Below are 25,811 nucleotides of genomic sequence, written 5' to 3' on the forward strand. Positions count from 1 at the left end.
AACTCTTGGCAACTCACCTACCGTCACCAACCCATTGACTCATCTGCAAAGCAGGCACAATAGCGGCTACTGCACAGCTGGGACGGAGCAGGGTGATGTGTCAGCACAACGTCTGGCACGCTGAAACCATGAAATAAACGTTAGCTGTAATATTCAAGTTATTATTTAACAATCTTCCTACTGACGAAATTTAGGTTGTTTACAGTTTTTCTCTTTTAGGAATAGTGATGTGGTCAGCAAATCTGTCCATAAAGAGTTGCCTTCATTTAGGGCTATTTCCCTAAACGTGTGGGCACTTGGATTCATGAAGGGGTCAAAGGGTATGGTCATTTTTAAGATTCTTGGTACATATTGTGAAATTGTTACACAGAAGGGTTTTGCCAAATTACATCAGTAGTTGCTGAGGTTTTAAGAGAATTTCCATGTGGCACTGACTCCCATCGCATACTAAACAGCAGCTATCTCTCACAAAAACCTCTAAACTTAGAGGTTCTCTCCTGGGGCCTCTGCCACTTGGCAGGCAAGGAAAGGCTGTCCAGAGTCCGGTTGGTTGTGGCCTTGACAGTAGGGCCCAGGGAAGAAACACTCCCTTTGTACCACATCACTCCCCTCTGTGTGGGCATGAGCCCCACCGGGCCTGAGCTGGGAGTGGGGCTGTGGTCCAGGAGGCCAGCGGCCAAAGACACTCCCTCCTCCCCCACCTTTCAGGTCTGCGTTTTCATTCATAGCCTCATTAGTGTGCAGATCACAAAGGCCTCCACACCACAGGAGGGCAGAGTCTGGGGGGTCAGAGGGAGGACTGGCATTAACTCTGCACTGACCACCTAGTAATTTCACAGGCCCAGGGAGAAGTGAAGGGCTGAGCTGTACCCCTGTTGGAATTCACTCTTTGATTTGTTCATTCACGAGCACTTCTCGAGCATGTGCTCTGAGCTGAGCAGAGTAGGTAAATCAGAGGTGCCAGACTCACAGCCCACCTGGTGGGCACTCATGTGCACCCAAAGGAGAAGAGCCTGTGGAAGATTCTGGAACCTTGGAGTCTACAGATCAGGAAGGCTTTAGAGAGGAAGTGGCCATTCATTGGGTCTTGAGATACTGGCTAGGATTTGGTAGGAAAGTCAAGCATGTGGCAGGACGAGGGGTCTGCAGGGAGGGTAAGCTGCAAGGTGAGTGGGAGAGCTTGAATTTTGTAGCAGGGGATGGGCTCAGGTGCTATTCCGCCAGCAGAGGGGCCCCTACAACCCCAGGCTGCCCTGAGTAGGGCTGTGTGACAGGACGATGGATCTGGCTTTTTGGAAGGCATGGAGGGGATGGGAATACAGAGGTGGGTACACTGATCTGGAGGTTATTGCCACAGACCAGGTGAGAGGCTGGGGACAGAGGGCAGTGGCAGGTTGAAGAGGCACCATGGGTGATGTGGCCTTAACAGGCCAAGCAGGAGAGAGGGAAGTGTTGAAAATGACCCAGGATTTCCAAGTTGGGTGACTGAGGGAGATGGACCCTCCCACCCGGGGAATTAAATGGCACGTAAAGTGCAGGAGACAGTGCTGGGCATGGAGTGGGTGATGGATACGTGTGTACGGTCACTGCTGCTGTCTTGGAACCTGGCTGGAAGGGTAGGCCTGGGTGAGACCATGAAGAGGGGGGCTTGGTTCATGGTGTGTGAGGGATCAGCTGGAACATCAGGGCTGGAGATACAGACACGGGTGTGACAGACAGAAGTGACAGCTGAAATCACGACACTAGATACAAATGTCAAGGTGAGCTGCGAGCAAAGAAGAGAATGGACAGGAGTAGTAAAAGTCTGTAAAGGAGTTTGGGAAGAGTTGTAATGACACTAATAATTGCAGTTAACAATTACTGAGCCTAGACCATGTGCACTGGGCTGACACACATGCCATGATTCAATCATCACAGCAACTCTAAGAAATAGGTGCTGTCCTTCTCTATGTTACAGGTGGGGAAGTGTGACTCACCCGTGCTTGCTCAGCTGTACACAGTGAGGCAGGGCACTGCCCTGGGCCTCAAGGCCACCACCCCTGGAAACAGTCCTGAGGCACCCCTGTCCCCAAGTAGGGAGAAGAAGAGTGAAGAGGGGAGAATGGCTGAACTTGGGGTGACGGGAACAGAGGTCAAGGGGAGGAGGGAGGAAAAGGCTTTCTTTTCGAAGTTGGGAGAAGAGAAGGAGCAGACAAGTCAGAGAGAATTCTGAGGGCAAGAGGAAGGTGCGGAGGGAACCTGCGTCGGAAGGCCTGGCGCTATGGAATTCAAGCTAATCTGAATAGAATAAGGTGGACAGAGTGTGGTCAGCATTCAAGGAGGAGAAGAGTCCTCGGCTCTGGTCATGCCAAGAGGAGATGAGCTGGGCTGGAGGGTAGCAGCAGAGAGGACTGGCTGAGGGGTGGGTCTAGGCAGGTGAGATCATCGGCCAGACCACAAAGCCCATTTGAGCTCAAGGATCTGCATGATGATAAAATGAGGGCAAAACCATTTCTCTGATATCCCTGAACCTTCAGAAATGTCTGGTTGAGAAGGTCACCAACTATGCTTCAGAGGCCCTGACTACATCAGTTGGTGTCTTCCACACATCATTTTACTGCTACCATAAAGATGTGTGGCTGCTGAGAAAAACACTCTTCTCCAAGCAGGTTGGCCTTGGGGAGGAGCAGCCTTCTGATACAGTGGATATTCTAGGACTTTCCCAGTGCAGGACAGGAATTATTGATGCTAACCTCCCTGAAGGGACACATGTTGCTTCATTCAGCACCTGAAGAAGGAAGCCTACGTGGGAAGGCAGGAAGCCTTGGAGCATGATTAGGGGCACAAAAACCTGGAGGCAAGCCTGGGCCTTCTCATGTAGGCTGTGGGCTGCCAATAGGAAGTGAGAGCTGGAGCAATGGCAGCCCCAAAGTGAAGGGAGGAAGCTTGTGAGGAGGCCAAGCATATAGCCATGTACTTTAAGATGAGTCCTTGAATTCTGGACAGTTTGACTGAGTCTTTTTCAAAGTGTGGTCCCACATAGCTATGGAGATGAATGAAGGTTCACAGAGCGTAACGTAATTATGCAAGTTATATACATTGGTGGCATATCTGTTTGCTCTTTAAATCAACTGACAAGAACAAGTATTGTCCTGATTTCTGAACTTGACAGTGGTGTTGGTAGTTCTATGCCCCATGTGGGCATCCACCATCTCCCCTAGTAGGCTTGGCAGCAGGCCACAGTTGTCTGAGGTTGGCAGCTCCAGTACTTCTGAAATGCAGAGTCACATCAGGACAGGGTAATAAAAATAGGAATAATAACTATTTGCCTTAAGTAAAGCTCATTTGCACAAACACAGTTTAGTAAAGTACATTTGCAGACATTCTAACTTAATTTTCACAGAAGCCAGATGAGGCACACAGGCCACTTACTCTCCCCTTTTGGAAGATGATGGGAAAACTGAAGCCCAGTGTGGTTGAGTCTTTGACGTTGGGCTGTACAGCAAATAGCCATGGGACAGCAACTCAAACCCCAGCTGGTCCTAGTCCAGGGCTCTTTCTACTAAACCATCAGCCTATCTTGGACCCTTCAGGTCATAAGGAAGCTGCTGGACGTTTTAGAAACAGAAACTGGGCAAGACTCCCTGGGTGGTAATATCCTGGGGAAGTGAAGTGAGGAGTCCAGCAGCCTGCTCAAACCCAGACCCCAGAGGCGATACCCAGCCTCTGTGCTGGGGATGCACACCCACGTGGCTCCATCCTTCCAGGCCTTTTAGACCAGGGCGGTAGCTGGGACCACGATCTGGAAGTTTCTTTGAGTGTCTATAACTCTGGCATAGGGACCAGACAGGGCCAGGCTGGGACAAATGCCAAGCATGGGAGGCAGAACTTGGGGAGGCCCTGGTGCTGAGAACTGCCTGATCAGAGGCCCGAGTGACTATGGAAGGGATGTTGAGGCACATGTGGAGTGCAGTGGCAGGCACAGGGTCCCAGAGCTCTGGGACAGGCCACAGGGTGAGTCCTGCCATCAGGATCTCACTGCACTGGTGAGTGCAAAACAACACGTTCAGCAGACAGGAGCAGCAAGGCAGACCATAAGGGGGCATGGCCTCTGGCGTGAGCGGGGGCTCCTTTACCTAAGAGTGCCTTTTAAATATAAAAAATGGGGTCAAACCCATAGAACAACAGCTGTACTTTATTTGTCTGTGGATTAAGGCAACATATATAGCAAGAAGTGACTGTGGATTATTAGTATATTTGAGTAAATTTTTATTGTGTTCCCCCAATAGCACCTATACATAAGAGAAGATTGGCATACATATATGTGAGATATTTTAGGAACTCCGTCAATCTATAAGGCTAATGGATTCAGGAGCCCCTTGGAGTAATTCCATGCTCCCAGCTTCCATTCATGAGCCCACTGGCCTAGATGTATTTGAGCCCTGAATGCTTGGTAAACCTGCACGTCACTGTCAGGAACCAGCAGGACCTCGTCTGTGGATGTCTGATTTGTCAGGGATTTTCCGTAGCAAGTGACCTGCTGAGAAATGGTGCTGGGTTTCCAGCCCAACCACCAACATACAAAAACACACAGAAAGTCTAGGGCTGCTTTCCCTTCCAGAGAGTGGCCAGGCCCTGCTTGCCTCAGCTTTTTTGTCTTTCAGCTGGCTTTCCTGTTTCCATGGTCATGGCTGATTGAAGAAACTGAGCAGCATTGTCTGAGAAGGGAAAGCAATGAAACATCTTCCTGTTGGTGTCTGAGCAGCACACAGTGGTAGGCTATGGCTAGGTCCCTGGGTTCCCAGAAGAGGAGCAAGGGTGGCAAGTCCGTGGGGTTCCCAGCAGTGTCTGGGCCAGTTCCGCCCTTCTGAGTTGGGAGGACCCCCCAAGAGGTGGCTACATGGCTGCCTGTTAGGACTGGATAAACCTGGAATGCCCATTTACCTGGAATGCAGAGGCACCTGCCTTCAGAGGGACCTCGTCAGCCAGGCAGGGGATCCAGCGAGCCCTGGGCAGGGCAGTAGAGCCAGACAGCTGGCTGTGGTCAAGGCGCAATAGCAGGAACCGAGCTGGACAAAGCAGAGATCCTGGAAGAGGGGGTCTTTTTAGAACTTGTAGGCCCTCCTCTGCCCCCAGGTGAAGGTTAAGAGCAAGGTGCTGCCAATTTCATTGATTTTGAACATCCTGTGCCAGTCTTGGTGTGAGGGGTTGAGTTGATCCAAATGAAATTTGGGAAAACATAACCACAGACATCCTGGGTTGTTTTAGGTATATAATCCATACCTATCGTAGCAAAAGGTAATAGGCCCTTGATTTAGAGAGCACAGTAAAAAATGGTCTCAATAGCAAAGCTCTCATGATAAGGGGCGCTCCAAATCTGATTCATGATTTTAGAACAAAAAATTCTAGCTAGGGAAAGTAAACACATTTCACTCTAGAAGAAAATGTTCTTAATGTGAATCCCTTCACATGCATGGGTCCACCCCAAGCCCAAGCCCTGGAGGTTCAGGAACAGGCTCAGAGTCGGTGCTTCAGTGTCAGCAGAACACTGACCTGACACCTCCCCTCCTTCCTCAGGTTCCTTGTACAAACAACATGCAAGTTCATGGATTTCACTTGTGACATTTCCAAGAGTTGCTTGCCAGCAACCTCCCAAGTCAGTTTTTAAAGGTCACCAAGGTTTGCTTTGCCTAAACTGAAATTGGTTCACCGGGACAATTACCGAGAACTCTGATTCAGCGGTTTTCTAGTCTAGCAGCCAAGCCACGCCCCCAAACAAGCCTCCCAGCATCTGATGGTCTGAGCAACTGATGGGACTTCCTGCAGTTTTCTGCCTTGCGGTCCCATATGAATTGTCTATGCCACTATTGCTAATGCAGACAGGCCCGTAAACAACCATCACCTAAATGAGAGAGTTGCTCCTCATTGAGTGGTGTCACAGAGTTCTTTTTTATCTTGAAAAGCAGGAAAGGGTAGGTAGGTAGGCTTGGAATCTCTGCTCTGCCTAAGTGGGCTGTGACCAAAGCAATTTGTTGCAAGTGTGAGATGTCATTTTCTCAGTGGGGGAGTGAGGGTGGTGGGGGTGGTGACACAGGTGCATGCAACTGTCAAAATTCACCAAATGTAAGCTTAAGAGCTACACCTTTCAGTGAATGTAAATTATACCTCAATTAAAAAGTAAATTAATAAAAACAAATATAGGAGTCCAGAGAAGACCAGAGGCTCTTGAGAGTGATTGGTCTTCATGGAAAAAGAGAACAGGGAGGAGGGCCAGCCAAGAATGCATCACCTCAATGTAATAACAGGGAAACATCAAGCAAACCCCAAATAAAAGGGGCGGGGTACTCTTAAAAAATGCCAGTGTCACGCACACACGCACGCACACAGAAGAAAGGCCATGCAAACGCTCCAGATTGAAGGAGGCAAAGCAGCATGACCACTAAGAACGAGCCCTGGTAGGACTGGCTCCTGCCCTGGGGAGGGAGAGGACTGCTCTAAGGGTCCTTGTGAGGCCAGGGGCAAGGTGAGTGAGGACAGTGCATTAGATAAGTCCTGTCAGTGTAGATTAAGAAACTGATAATTGTACTAAGGTAAGGTAGTATCCCTATTCTTAGGGAATACATCCTGAAGGCTTTAGGGGTAAAGGCCCATTTTGTATGTGACTCATCCTAAATCGCTTCCAAACATGCAATTATGTATGTATGTGTGAAAAAGAATATGTGTGTGCAAAAGAATTTCCTTATTGGAAATCTTGGGTGAAAAAGGAAACAGTACACTTTTGGTTCTGATTTGGGTCTGATTGACAAGGCTGGCTCAAGGTTTGGCAAGTGTTTTTCCACCATCGGCACAGGCAGGGAAGGGGGATTTTATCAGACACTCTCCTCTGTCAAGAACCCCTGAGAGCCCCATCGTACCTACAGCTGATTCATGAAACCTTGATTCCAGGTCAGGTCACTGCTACCTGGAGATGAACATGAGCCAGGCAAAGTTTCTGCCCTGGGACAGTGGTGCCTGCTCGGTTTAATTGCATGCAGATGTTGGCGTGAGCAGGGAACGGGGTGGGAGTCAGTGCATACGAACCATAAAACCAGTGAGGTAAAAGGCCAACTATAGGTGAATCCGGTAAAGGGTATAAAAGGGGGTTCTTTCTAAATTGTTTCTTTTTTGCGCTGTTTTGCAAATTTGAAATTGTTTCCAAATAAAAAGATAGTTGTTGTTTTTAATATTGGGAATGAGGGAGCTAGAAGGCTTTCCCAGGACTTCTCACAATATCACCTTGTGTCCAGAAGGCACTGGCTGCCCCTTCAGAGTCAGGTCAGTATTCCAGGTATTTATATTGCTTCAATACTCATAGATGGACCATGATATTTATATTGCTTCAATACTCATAGATGGACCATTCCCAAGCAATAAGAGCTAGATTGCTTATGTTACAAACCTGGGAGAATGTGAGAGAATTTCCTTATTGCTTACTCTGGAAAGAAAAGGAAAGAAGTACAGGGTTTTTGTGGATGAGGCCAGTTGAGCAAGTATTCTTTTCAACATCTGTATCTCCAAACAAGCAGACTGTTATCAGGGCCATCTGCTTTAATCAATAACTTCTGAAAGCCGCATTATATGTATAGGTGATTCACAAAAACCTTGACTCCCAGGTCAGATCACTGTTACTTGGACATGAGCATGGCCCAGGCAAAGTTTGTATGTTGGAACAATTACGTCTATTTTGTCTATTGCCAGAATTTCCCAGGATTCTCCTGGCAGTATCATAGTGGATTTGGAAGAGGAAGGGCTGTCCAGTGCCTCTCAGTGGGCTTTCAAAGATCACAGTGTCTGATCTTGTTTTGAGCTCCAAAGGCCGTGTCTCCCAGAGTGACCACCGCCCCTGCTCACTTCCTGTGGGATCTGCTGTGGAAATGCATGGGACTCAGTCTCCTCAAGTTGGAGTTGGCTAACAGCCATGGCAGTGATTGCTCTCTCCCCCATGCAAGAAGAAAATATAGGATTTGTTTGTTCAAGCACACTTCCCAGGCAAATAGAAATCTCCCCCTCAACCTCATCTACTTCTAGGATGAGTGAAAGAACAGGTTGCACTTTACTCCCAAATCTCCAGTTTGGACTGTGGAGTCATGAAGCTGAATATTTTCTCCTATCCTTTTGTTTGATAAAGGTGAGCTATTTGGGGGACTTGGAGGTTCAACTGTATAATGAAAGCGAGCTGCTTCTTTGCCAGCGTGTGTAAAACCAAAATGAGATGCTGCATATAGAGGATTAAACTCAGATGGTGAAATAGGTGTGTGGTCACAGGCAAGCCTCGTTCTCTTTCTTTCCTGGTCATGTCATGTTAGTTCTTCTAGGAGGGAAATTTGAGGATAAGAGTCCACTTTATCTGCACTGAGACTTGGGTTAAAGCTGTGCTAAAGTGTCTGTAGCAGAGGAGATGAGCTTCAGAGAGGGAGACAGGAGGAAGGATTAGACGGGAGAGACAGTCACAGCTTGCTGGCTACATACACCCCTAGAGGAAGCTACAGACATTAGCAATCTGTGATCTGCCAGCAGAGATCCCGGAGGTCAGACAAGCAGACAGAGGCCCTGTGCCCCTGGACTGTGAGGGGCCAGTGGCAGCAGGGCTACCCCAGAGCTGTTTCAGGGCACAGCCTGGCTAGGGCTGGAGTGAGTCAGTGAGACCACTTCCAGCCTGCCAGCCAGTGCATCCTGCCCCTGATTCATGCCAGTCACCTTGGTCTTGGTCATAATCTATCCATAACTTATTGTCCCCTACTATGTTCCTGGCACCATGCTGAACACTTCATAGATATTACCTTATTTATAGTCACAACCCGTTTTCCTTTTCTTAATTTTAAGAAAAGTATTTTTCCAGCTTTATTGAAATATAATTGACATATAATATTATGTTTTTTTTTCAGTGTGTACATGTACATGTGTACAAGGCATACAGTGTGATGATTTAATATACATGTATGCTGCAAAGTGATTGGCAAGATAAGGTTACCAAGATAACGCACCCATCATCTCACTTAGTTACCTTTTTGTGTGTGTGTGTGTGCCAAAACCTTTTAAGATTTGCTCTTTTACTCTCTTAGCAACTTTTGAGGATACAATACAGTGCTGGCCTGTCCTCTTTTTTAAAAGATATGGGAACAAACTAAAAAAGGTGGCCTAACAAGGTCAAAAGTGGTGGGGCCAGGATTTAGAACCAAGAAAGTCTGGGTCCAAATCTTGTATACTTTTTTTTACCATGCTACACACAAGTACACACACACACACACACACACACACACACACACACACACACAGTGTGTTGGATTTTCTAGCCTCTGTTTCAGGAAGGAGCTGGTATGGAGTGTCATGTTTCATCCTAGGCATTCTGCAGTCACATCTGCTTAGGAAGACAGAGTGACTGCTGACTAGGAACCTCTCAGCATCCTAAGGCAACCAGTGCCTTAGCACCTGGCCAGGATAAACCCCCAAGCTGGCTGCACACATTGGCAGAGGCGCCCTGTGGGACTTCAGAATCCTGGTTTGAGCTACCAAGGTCAGAAGGGTCAGTAAAAACAAATGGACCACGTGAGCGGAAACTGCCAATGGGCTGGGCAGTGCCAGAGAATGGTCGGTCTCTTGCCCCCAGGCCACTTGCCATCGTGTCCTTACTGTCTTTGCAGCCAACCTCAGTTTAAAGCCCAGGGTGGCGACTCACGGGGAGCAGCCAGCCTATCAGGGGCCTGTGCATTGCATTGCGACCATCGTACGCACTGACGGCCTGGTGGGACTGTACCGGGGCACCAGCGCCATGCTGCTGAGGGACGTCCCAGGCTACTGCCTCTACTTCATCCCCTATGTGTTCCTGAGCGAGTGGATCACCCAGGAGGCCTGTGCCGGCCCCAGCCCCTGCGCCGTGTGGCTGGCGGGCGGCATGGCAGGTAAGGACGGCAGCCCTGATGCCTGCCCCTTGGCCGACTGCTGCGGTGGGTAGCCGGGGAGCTTCCGTGCCCTCTCAGCCCTGGGAGGGGCGCTCATCCAGCCACTCATCCCGGGTTCTTTATCAAGTCCCTGCTGTAGGCCTCACCTAGCTAAGCAGGGGAATGGCTAGATGGGGAATGGTCCCCCACCCACTTCCTTCTGGAACTGTGGGGATGGCAAGCCCCCATCTGAGCTCATTCGACTCTCAGTCAGAAGATGTATTTTGAGCACCTACTCTGTGTCAGTATTACTGAGCCTTGAAGGGGAAAGCTGTTATCATGGTCGCCCTTTTTGAATATTGGCATACTGCAAACCTAATATGAGGGTATCATTAGCCGTGTAACGTAGGAATCATCCTCCCCATCTTTCAGATGAGAAAACCTGGCTCAGGGAGATTAAGTGACCAACCCAAGGCCACAGAGCTAGTGTAGACAGTAGGCAGGGACTGTGCAGTCAGAAAGATCCAGGTTCAGATCCACTTACGTGTTTTGAAACTATGGACTGGTAATTAACCTCCCTACTCAGAACCCATACCGCCCCCCCCCCTTTCATTTAGGGTAGAAGCCAATGTCCTCACAATGATTTTCAAGGCCTTCTACCATCCAGCTCCCAGTTTCCCTTCTGCACTCATTTTATGCTCCTGTCCCCTTACTCTGCTCCACCCACCCTGGCCTCTTTGCTGCAACTTGACCAGGCCCGGCTCTCTCCCCACCACAGGGCCTTTGTACTTGCTCTTCCTGCCGCTTGGATTTAGCAATGTGTAGGTCCTCAGGGACTTTGACAAGGCCCATTTTGGTGAAGAGAAGAGTGTGAAACCCTGATTGAGGCAAGATCAAGAGAGAATGGGACGCAAGAAATCGGAGAACTCAAGTACACTCAGTATATCTGGAGATTTTGGCTGTGTTGTAGTGGGGAAGAGAGAAATACAGCTATACCCAGAGTGGTGTGGGGGAGTCAAGAGAGGATTGCTTTTTAAGAAGGCTGGCAACTTGGCATGTTTGGTATTGAAGGTAAAGATCTACTGGAGAAGAGAAAACTGTTGTTCTTCTCTTCCTCCTCCCACCTTATCATAATTAGCTATGCTTGAAACTCAACAAATACATAACAAAGCACATGTCTTAGCCACCAAGCACCAGCGGTGGCCCTCTGCCCCCACATGTCTGAGGCCTGGCCTCTTCAGGCTCCTAACGGTGTTCAGTAAGTACTTGCTGACTGAGAAGAAAACAAGGCCCCATCAGCTCTCATTTCTGGGGAAAGCAGGTGTGCGTGGCCCGGCAGGCAAACTTTGTTTTATAGGCCTTGCCTGTAGGCTGAGAGACGGAAATGAGCAGGGCAGCACCTGGCTGGACTCTAGGGGAAGGGCCCTGTTATCCTGGCTAGAGGCAGGAGGGCAGAGAGGGGCAGAGGACTCCCAGAGGCCATGGGCAGGAGGCCAGGGTGGGCAGAGGGCCCAGGGCAGGCTAAGGCCTTTTTTGAGAGCTGCTGGACAGCAATTACAAAACCTTGCAAGCTAGCTGCCTTGGACTTTGGCATTAATTTGTTTTTCTCTCCCAACCCAAGAATGTGACAATTTCTGTTTACACAATAAGCTGGCATTGTTTACCCAGGGTCTTTTAAAGTCACAAAAGTGCTCAAACCAGGGCACCTGAACTTATCCAACAGGGATGCCCCAGTGGCACATGGTCCCAAGGCTTCTGTTTCACATATCTGGAAAATATAAGAGATGTTTAAAGTCTTGCCCTTGTTCTTTGTAATCCCTAGGCTGGCACTTCCTTGGCGAGCAGCTATCTGCAAGTGTTTGTTTGGCTCCATGTTCACAGGCCTCACCCTGGGCTCTCCCTGCTGGTGCCCTGGAAAGGTGCTGCAAAATAATGGTGGGGCCTATTCATGTTTCTCCAATAAAAGCTGCTAATAAAATCTTCCACTTACAAAACATTGGCTGTCAACCTGGCCTTGCACTAAAGGCTTCACGTGCATCCGTTTATTTGTCCTCAGAGTAACTCCATGAAATTGGTGCTGCCACCCCATTTTACAGATGACAGACCCAAGGCCTAGAGGAGGAGGAGGAGGCTTTTGCAAGTCCCACAGCAAGTGGCAGGGGAAGATCAGGAGCAGCCCTCACAGAAAGAGCCCTGAGCTCTTTCTACTTCCCCCTGCAGCTTATTAAGCCTCTGGATGGTGGAAATGTGTAGGCATCTAGGAACCCTCTGACCCCAACCAGCCAGTCCTGACACTTGTCTGTCTTCCTTTTTACAGGAGCAATTTCTTGGGGAACAGCTACACCTATGGATGTCGTGAAAAGTCGGCTCCAAGCTGATGGGGTTCATTTAAACAAATACAAAGGTGTCCTGGACTGTATCTATCAGAGTTACCAGAATGAAGGACTTAAAGTAAGCCCCACAGCAGTCATGCAGGGTCAGTGTCAGTCCCTGGAAAGGGATTAGACATTTTGGGGGATGTGAGATTATAGAGGAGGGAATCGAGAAACCGAGGTGTTGAGGTGACCATTTATTAAGCTCTGTGCAGGAACTTGGTCTCATCTAGGCTTTGCCCCAGGCTGGTGGAGGAAGTGGGTGTGATCCCGACAGGTTCAGAGAAGACTAGTAACCTACCTGAGGTCACACAGGTGGTATATGACAGAGCCGGGACCTGGGCCTATATCTGTGGGTCACCAAAGCCTGCTTTCTCATCAACACGGTCTTTATTGCCCATGTGGCTCCTGCAAGCAACCTGCACAGTCCCAGGAACACTAGCATAGCTGCTTGCTGCAGGGCTTGGACTGGAGGCTGGATCCCTGCTATTGGGCTAAGAGTTGAAATTGATTGACATTATCCACAATATACTGTCCAAACCTTCTCCTAGAAGTTGCAAGCCTTCAATAAACTCCAGAGTTCCAAAATAATTACCTCAGACAGATTCCGCCAGTGCAATTGTTGCCTAGGTAAGGAGACAGATTGCTGGTATTCCCTACTTCACCATCTTCCTAGAAACCTCACCTCCCTTGTCTTTGGCATTCTTTTTAGCAGAAGTAGTTTGTGATTCAACTAATAAGAGCAGAGAGACATCTAAGAGAAATTCAAACAGGATGCTTTGAGATATTTTTGCCTGTTTCCCAAAATATTAATGTGTCGTAGTTCATTGAAGTCTGTAGAGACTAAGTGTACTGTTGATATTATTTCCCCTCCCCCAAATCACTCTATTTTGTAAAAAACAAAGTTCTAGAAGGCAAGAGGTCAGATGGTTGATTTCTTAATCTCAATAGCATTTGGTCCATAGTTATGTTCAGAAACAGTTTTTAAGTGGAGATGGCAGTATTCAGTCTGACTAACCACCTTATTGACTGAAATTAATTTTTTTTAATTTTATTAGTTGGTTTAAAAAACAGTATATGAGTATAGGAAGCATCAAAAGGTATAAGAGAATATACTGTCTAAATGTCCCTCCTGTGGTCCTGTCTTCTCTCAAAGGCAATCACTGTTATGAGTTTCTTGTAATATATTCCAAAACTTTTCACAGCCTGTGCAAGCATGTGTTATTTGTGTGTGTGTGTATTTAGGTATGTTTGTATATAAGTATATATGTTTCTGTATATAAACGTAAATAGTAATGTGAAAAAAAATCCCACCCAGCCCTGAAGAGTTGGGTTGCCCCAGTCAGATTCGTAGGAGCTGCAGAAGAAATGACTTTCCCTGGGGCCGGGGTGGTAGCCCCAGTCCCAGTTGGCCTGGGCTCTGGCTCTGTGGAGCACCCATTCCCAAATGGCTTTTGTTGCAGCTCACTGAAACGGGGTGAGCCAACTTATTCCCACTTATGTGGAAGAGGAACTCAGTGATAATAAAGAATTAGAAAGAATTAAAATAATGATGATCGTGCCCAGTTTTAATAGCTTTTTGTAACTGCCTTACATGATTACCAGTAAAGTAATACTGAAAACCAGTAAAGAAAACTTTATTATAAGGGGACTTCAGAGTCCATGGTCTCTGGGGGCATTCCCAAATCACAAGGAAGGAAAGATGCGGTTTGGGGTCTGTTCTCTACCTGCTGTGATGATCGTCCGGGGCCTCGTGGGCCATGGCTTGTACTTGGAGAGCCATCATCTGAAATACGAAGGATGGAGGAGTGGCTTAGTGTCCTTGAGCTCCACAGAGGTGACTGGGCAAAGGCATTTCTGAGAGTGGGATGAATTTGGGTGACTCTAGGGAGAGACAGAGAGGAATAGTTGTAGGTGGACAACCTTCCTGAGGCACCAGAGCCCCTTGTGTTTTGGTTCTGCCAGAGGGAACGAGAGACCTCCCTCCACCGCAGGACCCCCTGCCCCCACCCCCACCACCTAGACTATATCACTCAGAGACTTCCTTTCTCATTTCAAGTTCACTCATTCATTCATCCATCCATCCATCCATTGATTCACTGAGTCAGATCTATAGAGGGTCCTCTGGGCCAAGCACAGTGCAGATGCTAGGGAGTCAGGCATGCCCATAACATAGCCCTGTCTTCACTACCCTGACTGGGATTCTCAACAGGGGCACAGACTAGTCTTGGGCAGTTCCCATGGTGTGGGCAGGCCTGTGTGGGCAGAGGTTCTGGGTGCGCAGAAGGCAGCAGGCCATAGCCCAACTTGGGGTGCTCTGGGAGGACTGCCAGAGGTACAGCCGCACTGGGGAACCTTCCACCAGAAAAGGCCCAGTGGTGAAAGAGAGATGGCCCCTTAGAGGCATGGTAGGCTGTTAGCCTGCCCAGGGTGTCAGATGTAAGAGGCAGCCCAGAGGAAGTGCAGGGGAGACCGTCTGGGGCTTGGCAGGCCAGGGGAGGGTATGGGCTTGACCATGGACAGTGGGGAGCTGTTAAGTCTCCATGAGGAAAGACCTATTGTGGCTGTGTGTTCTGAAAGCTCAGAGCAAACGCCAGTGGGTCTGCATTTTGCTCTCTTTAGCCTCACAGCAAAGCAAGCCGCAGCTGCTGGAGGGAGTTCATGTCTGTCTGTCTGAAGTGTCCCATGGCCCCTGCAGGGCCTGTGCTGTGGAAGGGGAGGCTCACACTCCAAGCTGGGTCCTGCTTGCCTCAACCTCAGAGAACAGAGTCAAGCCCAGGTCCACAGGCAAGGCTCTGTGGGCTCCCAGGTGGAATTTTCCTCTTGGAGCCGGCCCCAGTTCCTTGCTATTGGTCACTCTGACTGAGCCTGTGGAATTCCAGAAAAGTTAGACATTAGCAAAGAGTGGACCCCACTTGCCCCTGGCCTGAATTGCCCTATAGTTTGGCTGAGCCACTTGCTCACCAAAAGATCCTTGTCCTCAGCTCCCTCCCACTTTTCCTCTCAGTTAAGCCTTCCCCCCAAGTCCCCAAAGCCATTCTCCCCTTCCCCAACCAAGCTGCACTTCCCAGGCTGCCACGGAGTACAGAGGTTCAGGCAGTGCTCCTAAAGGGAGGCCACCTGACATCCTGGTCCCTGAGGGTGGCCTGTACCTACCCTGACACCACAATGCCTGTGACATGGAAAAGGGCTGGATTTCCATTTTCTAAAAGTTGCAGGACCAATTTTGTTTGTTAACTTGGTAAATATACAGCAGTCAGCTAATTGGTTTACATCTTATGCCTGGCAGTTCTTGGGCCATTTATGCTTGGGTAGGGATTCGCCTTTACATGTGTTGTCTCTTCCCAGAAAAGACATTTAAGGGCAGCTTTTCCCTGCCCCACCCCTCCCCAAAGCCCTTATCTGTTCTCATGGTGTTACAGGTTACACTGTAATTATTCCTCAATGGGGCGTGTCTCCCCTAGTAGGTTTTAAACTGTGCAAGGGCTGCAGCCATGTCACATTGATCAGTGTGTACCCAGCTCCAGGCAGGAAGCCGGAGGGAGGAAGGAAGGAAGGCATCTTATCATGTACCCTGGGATGGGAGACAAATACAGGCTTTTTGTATTAAAGGCTGAGTTAAACAGCTCATCAGTACAGACTCATATGAGTGACCGAGGTGCAGCGCTGCTCTGAATAAACAGGTGACAGTTCCCACTGAGGATGGTGAGGATGACATCCACCGTGAATGAGTGCTCGCTGCACGGCGGGCACTGTGTGAGTGCTTTAAAAACATCATCTCACTCCCTCAACACCATTTCAGGTCATTAAGATTATTACCCCCATTTTACAGTTGAATTGAATTTCAGAGATTTTGCCCCTTGCGCAAGTAACACAGCTATTAAATCACAAAGTTGTTTCTCAACTCCATGTCTGCAGTTTTAAGCATGATCTGAGTTCTCCCCTGCTCACCACTTGGGGGCCATCCTGTGAAGCACCTGTCAAGTGTTTGGCCATGGCTGAATGCTTGGTCTAATGCACTGCAAAGTGAGTGGAGTGGAGAGCTCAGACTTCGAGATCCCCAAGAAGTGTGTGTGTGCACATGCCTATGTGCACGTGTGTGTGTGCACAAGAAAGAGCAGCAATTAAGCAAGTGTATGTGGGCATTCGTGGGACTTAACAGTTTGCCTATAGCATTTAGTCCATGTGCACAGGCCTGGAGGAAAAGCCCCTTTGAGGGGAGATGGGTCAGGCCAGGGCCATGACTGGGTCATCCTGCTGGTCTTGGCCTGCAGGGGTCCTTTGGCCCTGTGGGGTCCAGCCTGGGGAGAGTGGGCAGCATTACCAGCCCCTTGTCTGTCAGTGGTGGCCCTGCAGAGGGTGCGGGCCAGCCCCCTGTGATAACGCTGCCGCCTGCCAAAGGTGTTTTTCAGGGGCATCACCGTGAACGCTGTGCGGGGCTTCCCCATGAGTGCTGCCATGTTCCTTGGGTATGAGCTCTCGCTGCAGGTGATCCGCGGGGACCACACAGTGACCAGCCCCTGAGCACCAGGTCAGTGTGTTTCCTTCCCAGCCAGTTGTGCCTTCTTAGAGCTTGAAGCTCTTCTCTGCCATGGAAATGTATTGGCTTTCTGGAACGTCCCTCTGTCATTTGTTTCCTGTCTAATCAGTGTTAATCCTGGGCCTAGAACTGCCACCTCCTTGTCATCAAAAGCCCTTCTGAAATGCCCACCTGTGACTGGTGGTGAGCTGGGTGCTTAGTAACCGAGGTTGGCACAGAATTTACCTTTTCATAGTGAGCTCATCAATCTGGTTTTCCATCCAGCAGCTTCAACAGCTCTTGGAGAAAAAGCCTATTGAGCTTCACTGTGCAAATTCAGCGACCCAGGCTCACAAGTGAGGACTCAAACCAGGGTGCCAACCCCATCAGAGGGGCGCCATCTCCCCACCTGCCTACTGAACTCAGAGCTTGAGTCTGAGAGTCAACAGTTGGCTCCCAAGGCCCTTAGAGGACAGCCTCTGCCTTGTTCCCTGCCTCCTATGCCTCCACCTTTTCTCTTTCCTGTTGCAGAAAGATCACTGCAGCCCAGGAATCTAAAAGCAAATCTGAGCAAGTGACTCCCTTGCTCAGTTGCTCTCAGTGGCCCCCCATTGCCCTCTGGGTAAAGCGTCAGCCCTTGACAACCTTGTCCTCACCCACATAGTAAACATACCATCCTTGCTCTCACCTCTGGGTCTTTGCACATGCTGTCTCTGCCTAACATCTGCTTCTCATGCCTTCCCCCTTGTCCTTGGCTTCACTAACTCCTCTTTGTCATCCAGGCCTTGGTCTCTAAGTCTCCTCCTCCAGGAAGCCTATGATGATGCCTCGGCCAGGATGAGCTGTGCCTGCTGTAGGCTCCCTCCCACAGCCCTGCTCAGCCCCTCTCACATTCCTGCATGACTGCAGGATGACTTTCCTTACTCCCCAGGCAGCCTGAAGGTCCCAGGAGAGCTGGGACTGTTCTTTCACCTCCATACGGCTAGTGCCTGGCATGGAGCCTGGCACACAAATGGCCACTCAGAGACATCACTGAATGGATGGATGTCTCCAATATTCTCTCTATTCCTCCCCTTCTTCTCCTCCCTTGTTTTTCTTTGTCTGGCCCCAAACTGGTTACCTGCAGAGCTCACAAGACAAACTGGGATAAGTCCCTGAGTTTTCTAATCAACAAGAAACGATTTTGCCTTAGTGACTTCAAATTCTCTCAAGAAAGATGGTCTTCATCAGGAAGGCTTGGGAAACCTCCATGCTGCTTCCTCTGGGGCAGTAGAGGTCTGCTAGGATGCACGGACGGGGCCAGACCCTAGAGCCAGGGAAAGGCCATGATGGATCAGGCTGACTAGATCAGAACAAGCCCTAGATGCTGGCTTTAAATCAAATGCTTTCACTTTTTACTAAAACACCGACATTCCCAGCTTTCCTGGCTTTTTGCCCTCTCCTATAAATGGAAAAGGGTAGCAATGCATTTTGCATAATTAAACAGCTTGGGGGAAGAGTTACTGTATTTGGATCTGTAACTGGTCCAGGGCCAGGAAGGGAAGTTGTCTGATTCTTAAAGCTGTGCTCAGGTATCTGCCACTCACCACTTTGAACAGATGAAAGTGATTTTTCCAAAAAGGCCTATAATAAAGCCCATGCATTTTTTATTGCAGAAAAAATAGAAAATACAAATAAACAGAACACACACACACAAAATACCTATCATCCCAAGACCTTGTTATTCTTCCCAGTGTTTTTATGTATATCCCCCAAATAGGATCCCATTTTACAAAATATTTTATAACTCACTCTTCCCACTTGATAATTTGGGACCATTTTCCCATGTCATTAAACATTCAGCTGCGAGATGGTTTTAATGCCAAGACCTGGCAGATCCCAGAGGGGCTGGATGCTTGACTGAGCTGCTGCACCCTGCCACCTGTGAGCACCCAGGGACGTTGGCTACTTAGGGAAGAAGGAAGAAGTTTCTAGCAAGCCAAATCCTGATCATCCTGGACTTAGCCTTTCCAGAGCAGGGACCACCCCAGTTGGAGTCTCTTCTTTTTGAAAGGACTCTCAAGGTACAAGGCGCACAGATGTCCATCTGCTTTCCTCTGCCAGGGTGGGAGGAGTGGCTGGTGCCCCTCAGGTGGCAGAGGGGCTTCCCAGCAACTTGCCTAGAGCCTTACCTTGAACAAGCCTCATCCGAGGAATTCACCTTTAACCCGAGAGGATGAAGGCATCTCCAGCAAGTCCTGGATTTGAATTTACCAAGTGGTTCTGAGATCTTGGGCAGGTCATGTTCTAGGGAGGAGCCATATCCAGTCTTTGAAGACAGGGAAATGAAGGTCTCCCTCAGAGCCTAGACTGAGGACAGAGGTGTGTGTTAGGGAGCTCAGGAGCTGCAGCTCCTGAGAGGTAGCGGGGGGACCGTGTCAGGTCCCTGAGTGCAGGGCAGGAATGGCATGGAACTGTTTCCAGATGCCTGCTGGGAATAGAGTCCCACTCCCAGCAGCTCCTGCCTCCTCCCACAGCCAGACGCAGCTCTGCTCCGGCTCCTCTGGTGAGAACACTCCCTCTGCATTCATCCGCTGGGTTATTTTCCTACTAGGTCACACGAATGAGTGACTCAAGGGCCCTCTGAAACCCAGCGAACGCCCCCTGAGGTTGCTTTCTGTGTTTGGTTAATTTTATTATCCACATGGAGAAACTGGAATCAGATGATGTGAGGAAGATGACCTTGTGTGGGGGAAGTGAGGCCCCAACGGGTGGTCAGCAGTCAGCCCCCAGGCCCCTCAGAGGCCCAGGAATCCAGCTGCACCATCCCTACCAGCCCTCCAGGGCCCCCTCCCCACAACCTTCCCGGAATAGTGCCCGTCAGTCTTCTTCCTGGCACGACTCTCATATTCCGAACCTCACTGGTCCACTTTGAATTCCAGGAAAATTCATTTTCAAGGAAAGAGATACATTCTTCCTATAATGTCTTTCTCGAACATTTACAAAGAGCCCCAGACAGCCTGGTAACTCTTTGTCGGTCCATGAAATGCTTCACAGAAACAATTTCCAAATGGGTTTTTTGACCCCAAGATCTTGCTGACCGAGCACCCCGTTACATGAAAGTCTCATCTTCCCTCCTTTCTCCCCAGGGCTGGAGTCAGCCGAGCAGGGCCTCCGTCTGCGGGCCACAGGTTGCTGCTGAAGGCAGCTTCTCCAGATGCCGCCGTAGTGAGAGTCCCGGAGAGAGAAGGCCTCCCGCCGCCCCGGCTGTGCGCCTCGGGGGCCCTCAGCCCTTCGGCTGGGCCCGGAATCCCTCCTCCCCGAGCTGCCCGGGCTCTGCTCCTGAGCTGGCCGCTCAGCCGCCGCGCTGGAAGGACGCAGCGGATCACCATCCGTTTCAGATCTGCACCGGCACCTGGTGAAACAGCGTGAAACAGCCCCTGCCCCTGCCCCTGCCCACTGCAAATTCGCCGGGAGGTCCCGGAGGGGCTGGGGTTGCCTCCAAAGTTTCCAAATAAAAACATCCAAAACCGCTTCAGCTCGGTTCGGTATCAGATGCTTCCGCCTGGCCTCCAGGAATCACTGGCCACCCTCGCTCTTCCCTCTGGGCAGACCCCTGCAGCTGTCGCTGGCCCAGAGAGGCCACTCCGCGCAGGGACAGGAGGCCCCGAGCACGGCTGTTCTTCGCCCGCGGCCCAAGGTGCGCGGGGAGGGCCCCGGCTCGGGATGCGGCCCCCGCGGCTGCGGCGCTCCGGCGGGGATGCGCTGGGCACCAGGGCCCCGGGGGCTGGGCCTTATTTCCACATGGAGAACAAATCAAAATAAAACACTTTAACCGCAGTCTGGTTTCCAGGATGATCTCATCACGCTAAATTTTATTTCCCACTGGAACCATGTGGGGAGGCCACTGCTCTTTGGCTAAGTGGCACGTGTCAGTGGGACAGTCTCAATTTGTGCCCACAGCAGGCGCCCCTCATGTGTCACACAGCCCTCCTGATGAGGGTAGTTTTGGAATCTCAGCACAGGTCCCAGGCCAGACGCCACCAGCCAGTCACAGCTGCACACAGATGAACGTATTTGCCATTCCTGGCTTAAATCTGGTAGGGAAATATCCTTAGATTCCCGCTCTTTTACCCTTGAACGTGTCCTTGATTTCTCCGTTCCCGCTGCTTTACAAAAAGTCACCCAAAGGCTCCCTGGGCTGAGAAACTGCAGAATCACCACTTGGTGGCAGCAGAGGCCAATTAAACCCCCCATGGGTGGCAGTCTCTGGCCGCGTGTGACCTTGGTCCTCAATGGCGAGAGCACCAGGGCCCCAGGACACGTCTCTGCCGGTTCGCTTGGTCTCGCTGTCTCGGTCTCCCTGTTGTTGTCGGTGGTAGAACGAGCCTCTGACTGGGGAGAATGTCGCCTTGGGTTCCAGTTCCAAGGCTGTCACTGGCTATGGACGTGACGTTGCAAGCTTTTGCCCGTTTCCTCATCTGTAAAACGGCCACACTAAGTCTCCCTTTCTTACCTTCCAGGGCTTCAGTAAGGATCAAGTGCAAAAGTGGTTTTATGAACCACGAAGCGAGAAATATAGGGGTTAGAGAAAGGTGGGGAAGGGTATCACTTGTGTCCTTTTTCTTGTTTCTGGTTTCGGCCCACCGTCCTCTCTGCAAGTCTGCACTGTTCTCATTTATTCAGGGGGCAACACAGGGTGGCTGGGGTGGTGTTCCTGGGCCTTGTCTCTGTAGGGAAACCCTGAGAGCTGGCTCCTCGGATTCCGGACTCCGAGGTGGGCATCCAGTATCCAGTATACACGCTTGGAGCGGAGCGGACACAGGTGCTCATGTGGCCCTTTGGGTGCCCAGGATGTCTGACAAGTCACTGATGCAAGCCCTCCAGGGCTCTGACCCCAGCACCCCTCTCTGCCAGGCTGGCACGACAGAGGTATCTAGGAAACATTTGGTCCAGCAAAGGAGTCCAGCCCCTGAGCAACTGAAGCTGGAAAACCTTCCAGAGAATCGCTGCTTCCCTCCTCTGGCTGAGCGTGGGGAGGGCCAGCACGCCCTGGGCTCAGGCACCCCTGCCAGTCACAGGGCCACGCCAGCACCTGGGCCTCCTGCCTCCCAGCAGCACAGGTCCCGTCTCTCCCTCCGCACCCGTGCATTCTGAAGATCTGCTGCCTTCTACTCACTGTTGTGTTGAGCCAGCACCTGCCATGTGCTGCATGCCTTATTGGTGTTTGCCGGATGATTCCACCACATCCTCAGATATGAAAAACTAAACAAAGCTTTTCTTATTTCTCTTTAACATTTATTTTTGTTTGAGCCTCCATTTTACCTAGCAGAAAAAGTTGTTTTGGCATTTCAGGGTAAAACTCAGAAATTCCTACTTAAACATAGTCAGCTGAGGATTTTTTCCTTCCCCTCCCTCTCCTGGGGGTGACTTTAGATCTGGGCGGCTTGGGGTACAGGAAGAGGCTTCAGCCTCTTGGGAGATGCTCCGCCCTTCACTGGCATTCTTCCTGTCTAGTCTTGGGGCATGGCCTTCCTTCCATGGCGGCTTCTGTGGCAGCATCTTCGCCCCCTCTGGTCCTGGCCACGTGGTGCATGCATCTGCCACACCCGAGGCTCCTCTGGCCTTACTGTCCTCTGTGACATAGCCATGCCTTCTCTGTCCTATGGGAAAAGCCTAGGCTTCTCCACGGAGCTACTCAGGGACCCGCATCAGGCCCGGCTTCCTGGGGCTACCTGTGTCATCCCACATGTCAGGTGGCAGGAGGATTCTCTTTTCAGATTGTCATCTCCGAGTAGACAGAGCTCGGAAGCCCTCCATTCCCAGGCCTCAGCCCTTCCTGGGAGTTCTGCCACCACCACCCCACTCTGTCTTGGGGTAGAGCGCACACCAGTGTCTGGTATCTCCTCTCCTTTACGACTTCTCTTCCACAGTCCTAAGAATGATCACTTCCTACCTACCTAGAGTTAGGATCTCTACCCTTGGAAATTCAAAAATCAAAAATTACCCTGCATATTAATAAATGAAGGACAAACACTCAATCTATGCAGAAAAAGCATTGACAATATCTAATATTCATGATAAAAACACTCAACAAATTGAGAATAGAAGGGATCGTCCTAAACCTGGTAAAGGACATCTATGAAAAGTCACAGCTAACAGCACATTGAGAGGAAAAGGCTAGATGCTTTCCCACCAAAATCAGGAACAAGACAAGGATGTCTGCTCCTGCCTCTTCTATTCAGCACTGCACTGGAGGTGTGAAAGGCCAGTGTAAATAGGCTATAAAATAAAATAAAAGTCCTCCAGTTTGGAAAAGGAAAACTAAACTACCTTTATGCGTAGGCGATGCGATCTTGTATGTAGATCCTGAAGAATCCATTAGAAATATTAGAACCAATAACCAAGTTCGGCAAGGTTTCAGGACACAAGATCAACACATAAAAATCAACCTAGCTATTAAATTTTCAAACGTGAAATTAAGAAAACACTTCCATTTACAATAGCATTTGAAAATGAAGTAAATAGGCATATTTTAATGAAAGAAGTCCGTGACTTTTACACTGAAAACTGGAAAACCTTGTTGAAAGAAATTTTTAATGATCTAAATAAATAGAAAAATACTCTATGTCATGGGCCAGAAGACTATAAATATTATTAGATAGCCATATTCCCTAAATGGATCTACAGTTTTAGTCCAATGCCTCTCAAAATCCCAGCTGTCTTTTTTTGCAGGTATGGATAGACTCATCCTAAAATCCATATGGAACTGCAAAGAACCCAGAATAGCCAAAATGATCTTGATAAAGAAGAATGAAGTTGGAGGACTCACACTTCCCTACCCCAAAGCTACAGTAATCAAGACAGTGTGGTGTTCGCATAAGGAAGATGTGTAGATCAATGGCGTCAAAATAACTGTTCATCAATAAACCTTTATTTTAATGGTCAACTGGTTTCCAACAAGGGTGCCAAGACAATTCAATGGAGAAGGAATAGTCTTTTCATGAAATGGTGCTGGGACAACTGGATAGCCATTTGCCAAAAGAATGCAGTTGGAATCTTAACTCACACCATATGTGAAAATTATCTCAAAATGGATCATAGACCTAGATGTAAGAGGTCAAACTATAAAACTCACAGGAGGAAATAGAGGAATAAATCCTTGTGACCTTGCATTTGGCAAAGGTTTCTTAGAATACCAAAAGCAAAAATAACAAAATAAAATACAGACAAATTAGACTAATTTAGACAACTAAAAACTTTGGTACTGCAAATGATACTTTGTAGAAAATAAAAAGACAGCCTACAAAATGGGAGAAAATATTTGCAATCCCATATCAAATAAGGGACTTAAATTCAGAATATATAAAAAACTCTCACAACTTAACTATAAAAAGACAAATAACCCAATTTAAAAATGGGCAAAGTATTTGTATAGACATTTCTCCAATGAAAATATACAAATAGCAAATGAGCACATGAAAAGATTCATCACTACTCATTGGGGAAATGCAAATCAAGGCCACAGTGAGATAAACCTCACATCCACTGGCATGGCTGTAATTTAAGACAGATAATAACAAGTGTCGACAAGAATGTGGAGAAATTGGAAACCTCATACATTGTTGGTAGAAATATAAAATGCTCTGCCACTTTGGAACACAGTTTGGCATTTCCTCAAAAAGCTAAACATAGAATGACCATATGACCCAGCCATTCCACTCCTAGGTATATCCAAGAGACAGAGAACATGTCCTCACAACAACCTTTACGTGAATGTTCACAGCAGCATTATTCATAGTGGCCAAAAAGTGAAATCAACTCAAATGTCTTCCAGCTGATGAATGGATAAATAAAATGTGGTATATCCATATAATGGAATATTATTTGACAATATAAAGAACTGACATAATGATATATGCTACAACATGAATGAATCTTGAAAACATCATGCTAAGTAAAGGAAGCCAGTTACAGGAAAACACACATTATGGTTCCATTTATAGGAAAAATCCAGAAGAGGCAAATTTGTGAAGACAAAAAGTAAATTGTTAGTTGATTAGGCTGGGGAAGGGAGACTGGGGAATGGCTGTGAATGAGTCCAGGGCTTCTTTTGGGAGTGATGAAAATATTCTGAAACGAGACTGTGGTTATGGTTGCACAGCCATATGAATATGCTAATTCCCACTGAATTGTACACTCTCAGTGGGTGAGTGGTCTTTGCATTTCTGCTTAAGGCCCCCTTTCCAAAGGAAGAGAGGTCTTGGTCTGGGGTGAATGACACAGGTAAAGTAATGAAGGGATTGCAGGGTTGAGACTGCACAATATCTCCCTGCTTCAAATTGGGCAGATGGGCAGAAAGAGAGACAGACAGACAGATGTGGACTGGCCCTCTTCAAGTCTAGCAGCATCTGGGTTTGCTTTGGCCAGCGGCAGTGTGCCCTGGACTGGAATCTCCAGGAAACAGCCCTGCTGGGGCCCGGCAAGCTGCACAGGGCAGCTGGCTGTGTTGAGAACTTCCATGATCTCGTTGGTCATGTGTGAGAATGAGGCTCTAGAGTCAGTTCCCTGAGTGGGAATCTTGGCTTTTCCCCTTGTGAACAGTGTGCCCCGGCAAGTTATATAACCTCTCTGGGCCTCGGTTTCCTCATCTGTGCACTAGGAATAATTATATACAATAATTATATACCTGCCTCATGGGGTTGTTGTGGAGCTCCAACTAGATATCCCACAAAACATGCTTAGCAGAGCCCCTGGTACACCGTTAACACTCAATAAAAAATGTTGGTTTTCCTTCTCCTTTTCCCAAGGTGCCTTCTAAATAAGTTTGACTCTCCTGGCCTGGGGAGGAGAGTAATTACAGCATATCTCACCACTGGCCCTGAGAATTCTGCTTTGAGCTTGCCTGCTGAGATGTATCCTGTGGGTTATGAGACTTTTGCAGAAAAGCCAAAGGAAACCACCAAGCTATGTTGGTGATTAATTTGTGACTGTGGGTGGCAGCTCATCTGTCTGACCATCTTCTTTGGCAACTGATTGGGTTCC

The 25,811-nt window shown here is 48.9% G+C and overlaps 1 protein-coding gene across 8 annotated transcripts in view; it reads left to right on the plus strand.

Annotated features, from left to right (window-relative positions):
- SLC25A48 (solute carrier family 25 member 48) overlaps window positions 1–20,304 on the plus strand; it is a 34,037-nt gene extending 13,733 nt beyond the window's left edge. For 4 of the 8 annotated variants that reach the window (XM_036897831.2, XM_036897840.2, XM_036897870.2 and 1 more), the window contains 3 exons: window positions 9,660–9,917; window positions 12,214–12,347; window positions 19,916–20,304. In XM_036897831.2, the coding sequence (XP_036753726.2) occupies window positions 9,660–9,917; window positions 12,214–12,347; window positions 19,916–20,188 (665 nt within the window). In that variant the 3' untranslated portion in view covers window positions 20,189–20,304. Of the gene's footprint in view, window positions 1–9,659; window positions 9,918–12,213; window positions 12,373–16,669; window positions 16,800–19,915 lie in introns of all 8 variants that reach the window. The other 4 variants (XR_005027239.2, XR_005027240.2, XM_036897850.2 and 1 more) reach the window with 4 other exon arrangements.
- The last annotated feature ends 5,507 nt before the right edge of the window (window positions 20,305–25,811 follow it).

Source organism: Manis pentadactyla, chromosome 13, assembly GCF_030020395.1.
Source record: "Manis pentadactyla isolate mManPen7 chromosome 13, mManPen7.hap1, whole genome shotgun sequence".
Taxonomy (NCBI): domain Eukaryota; kingdom Metazoa; phylum Chordata; class Mammalia; order Pholidota; family Manidae; genus Manis; species Manis pentadactyla.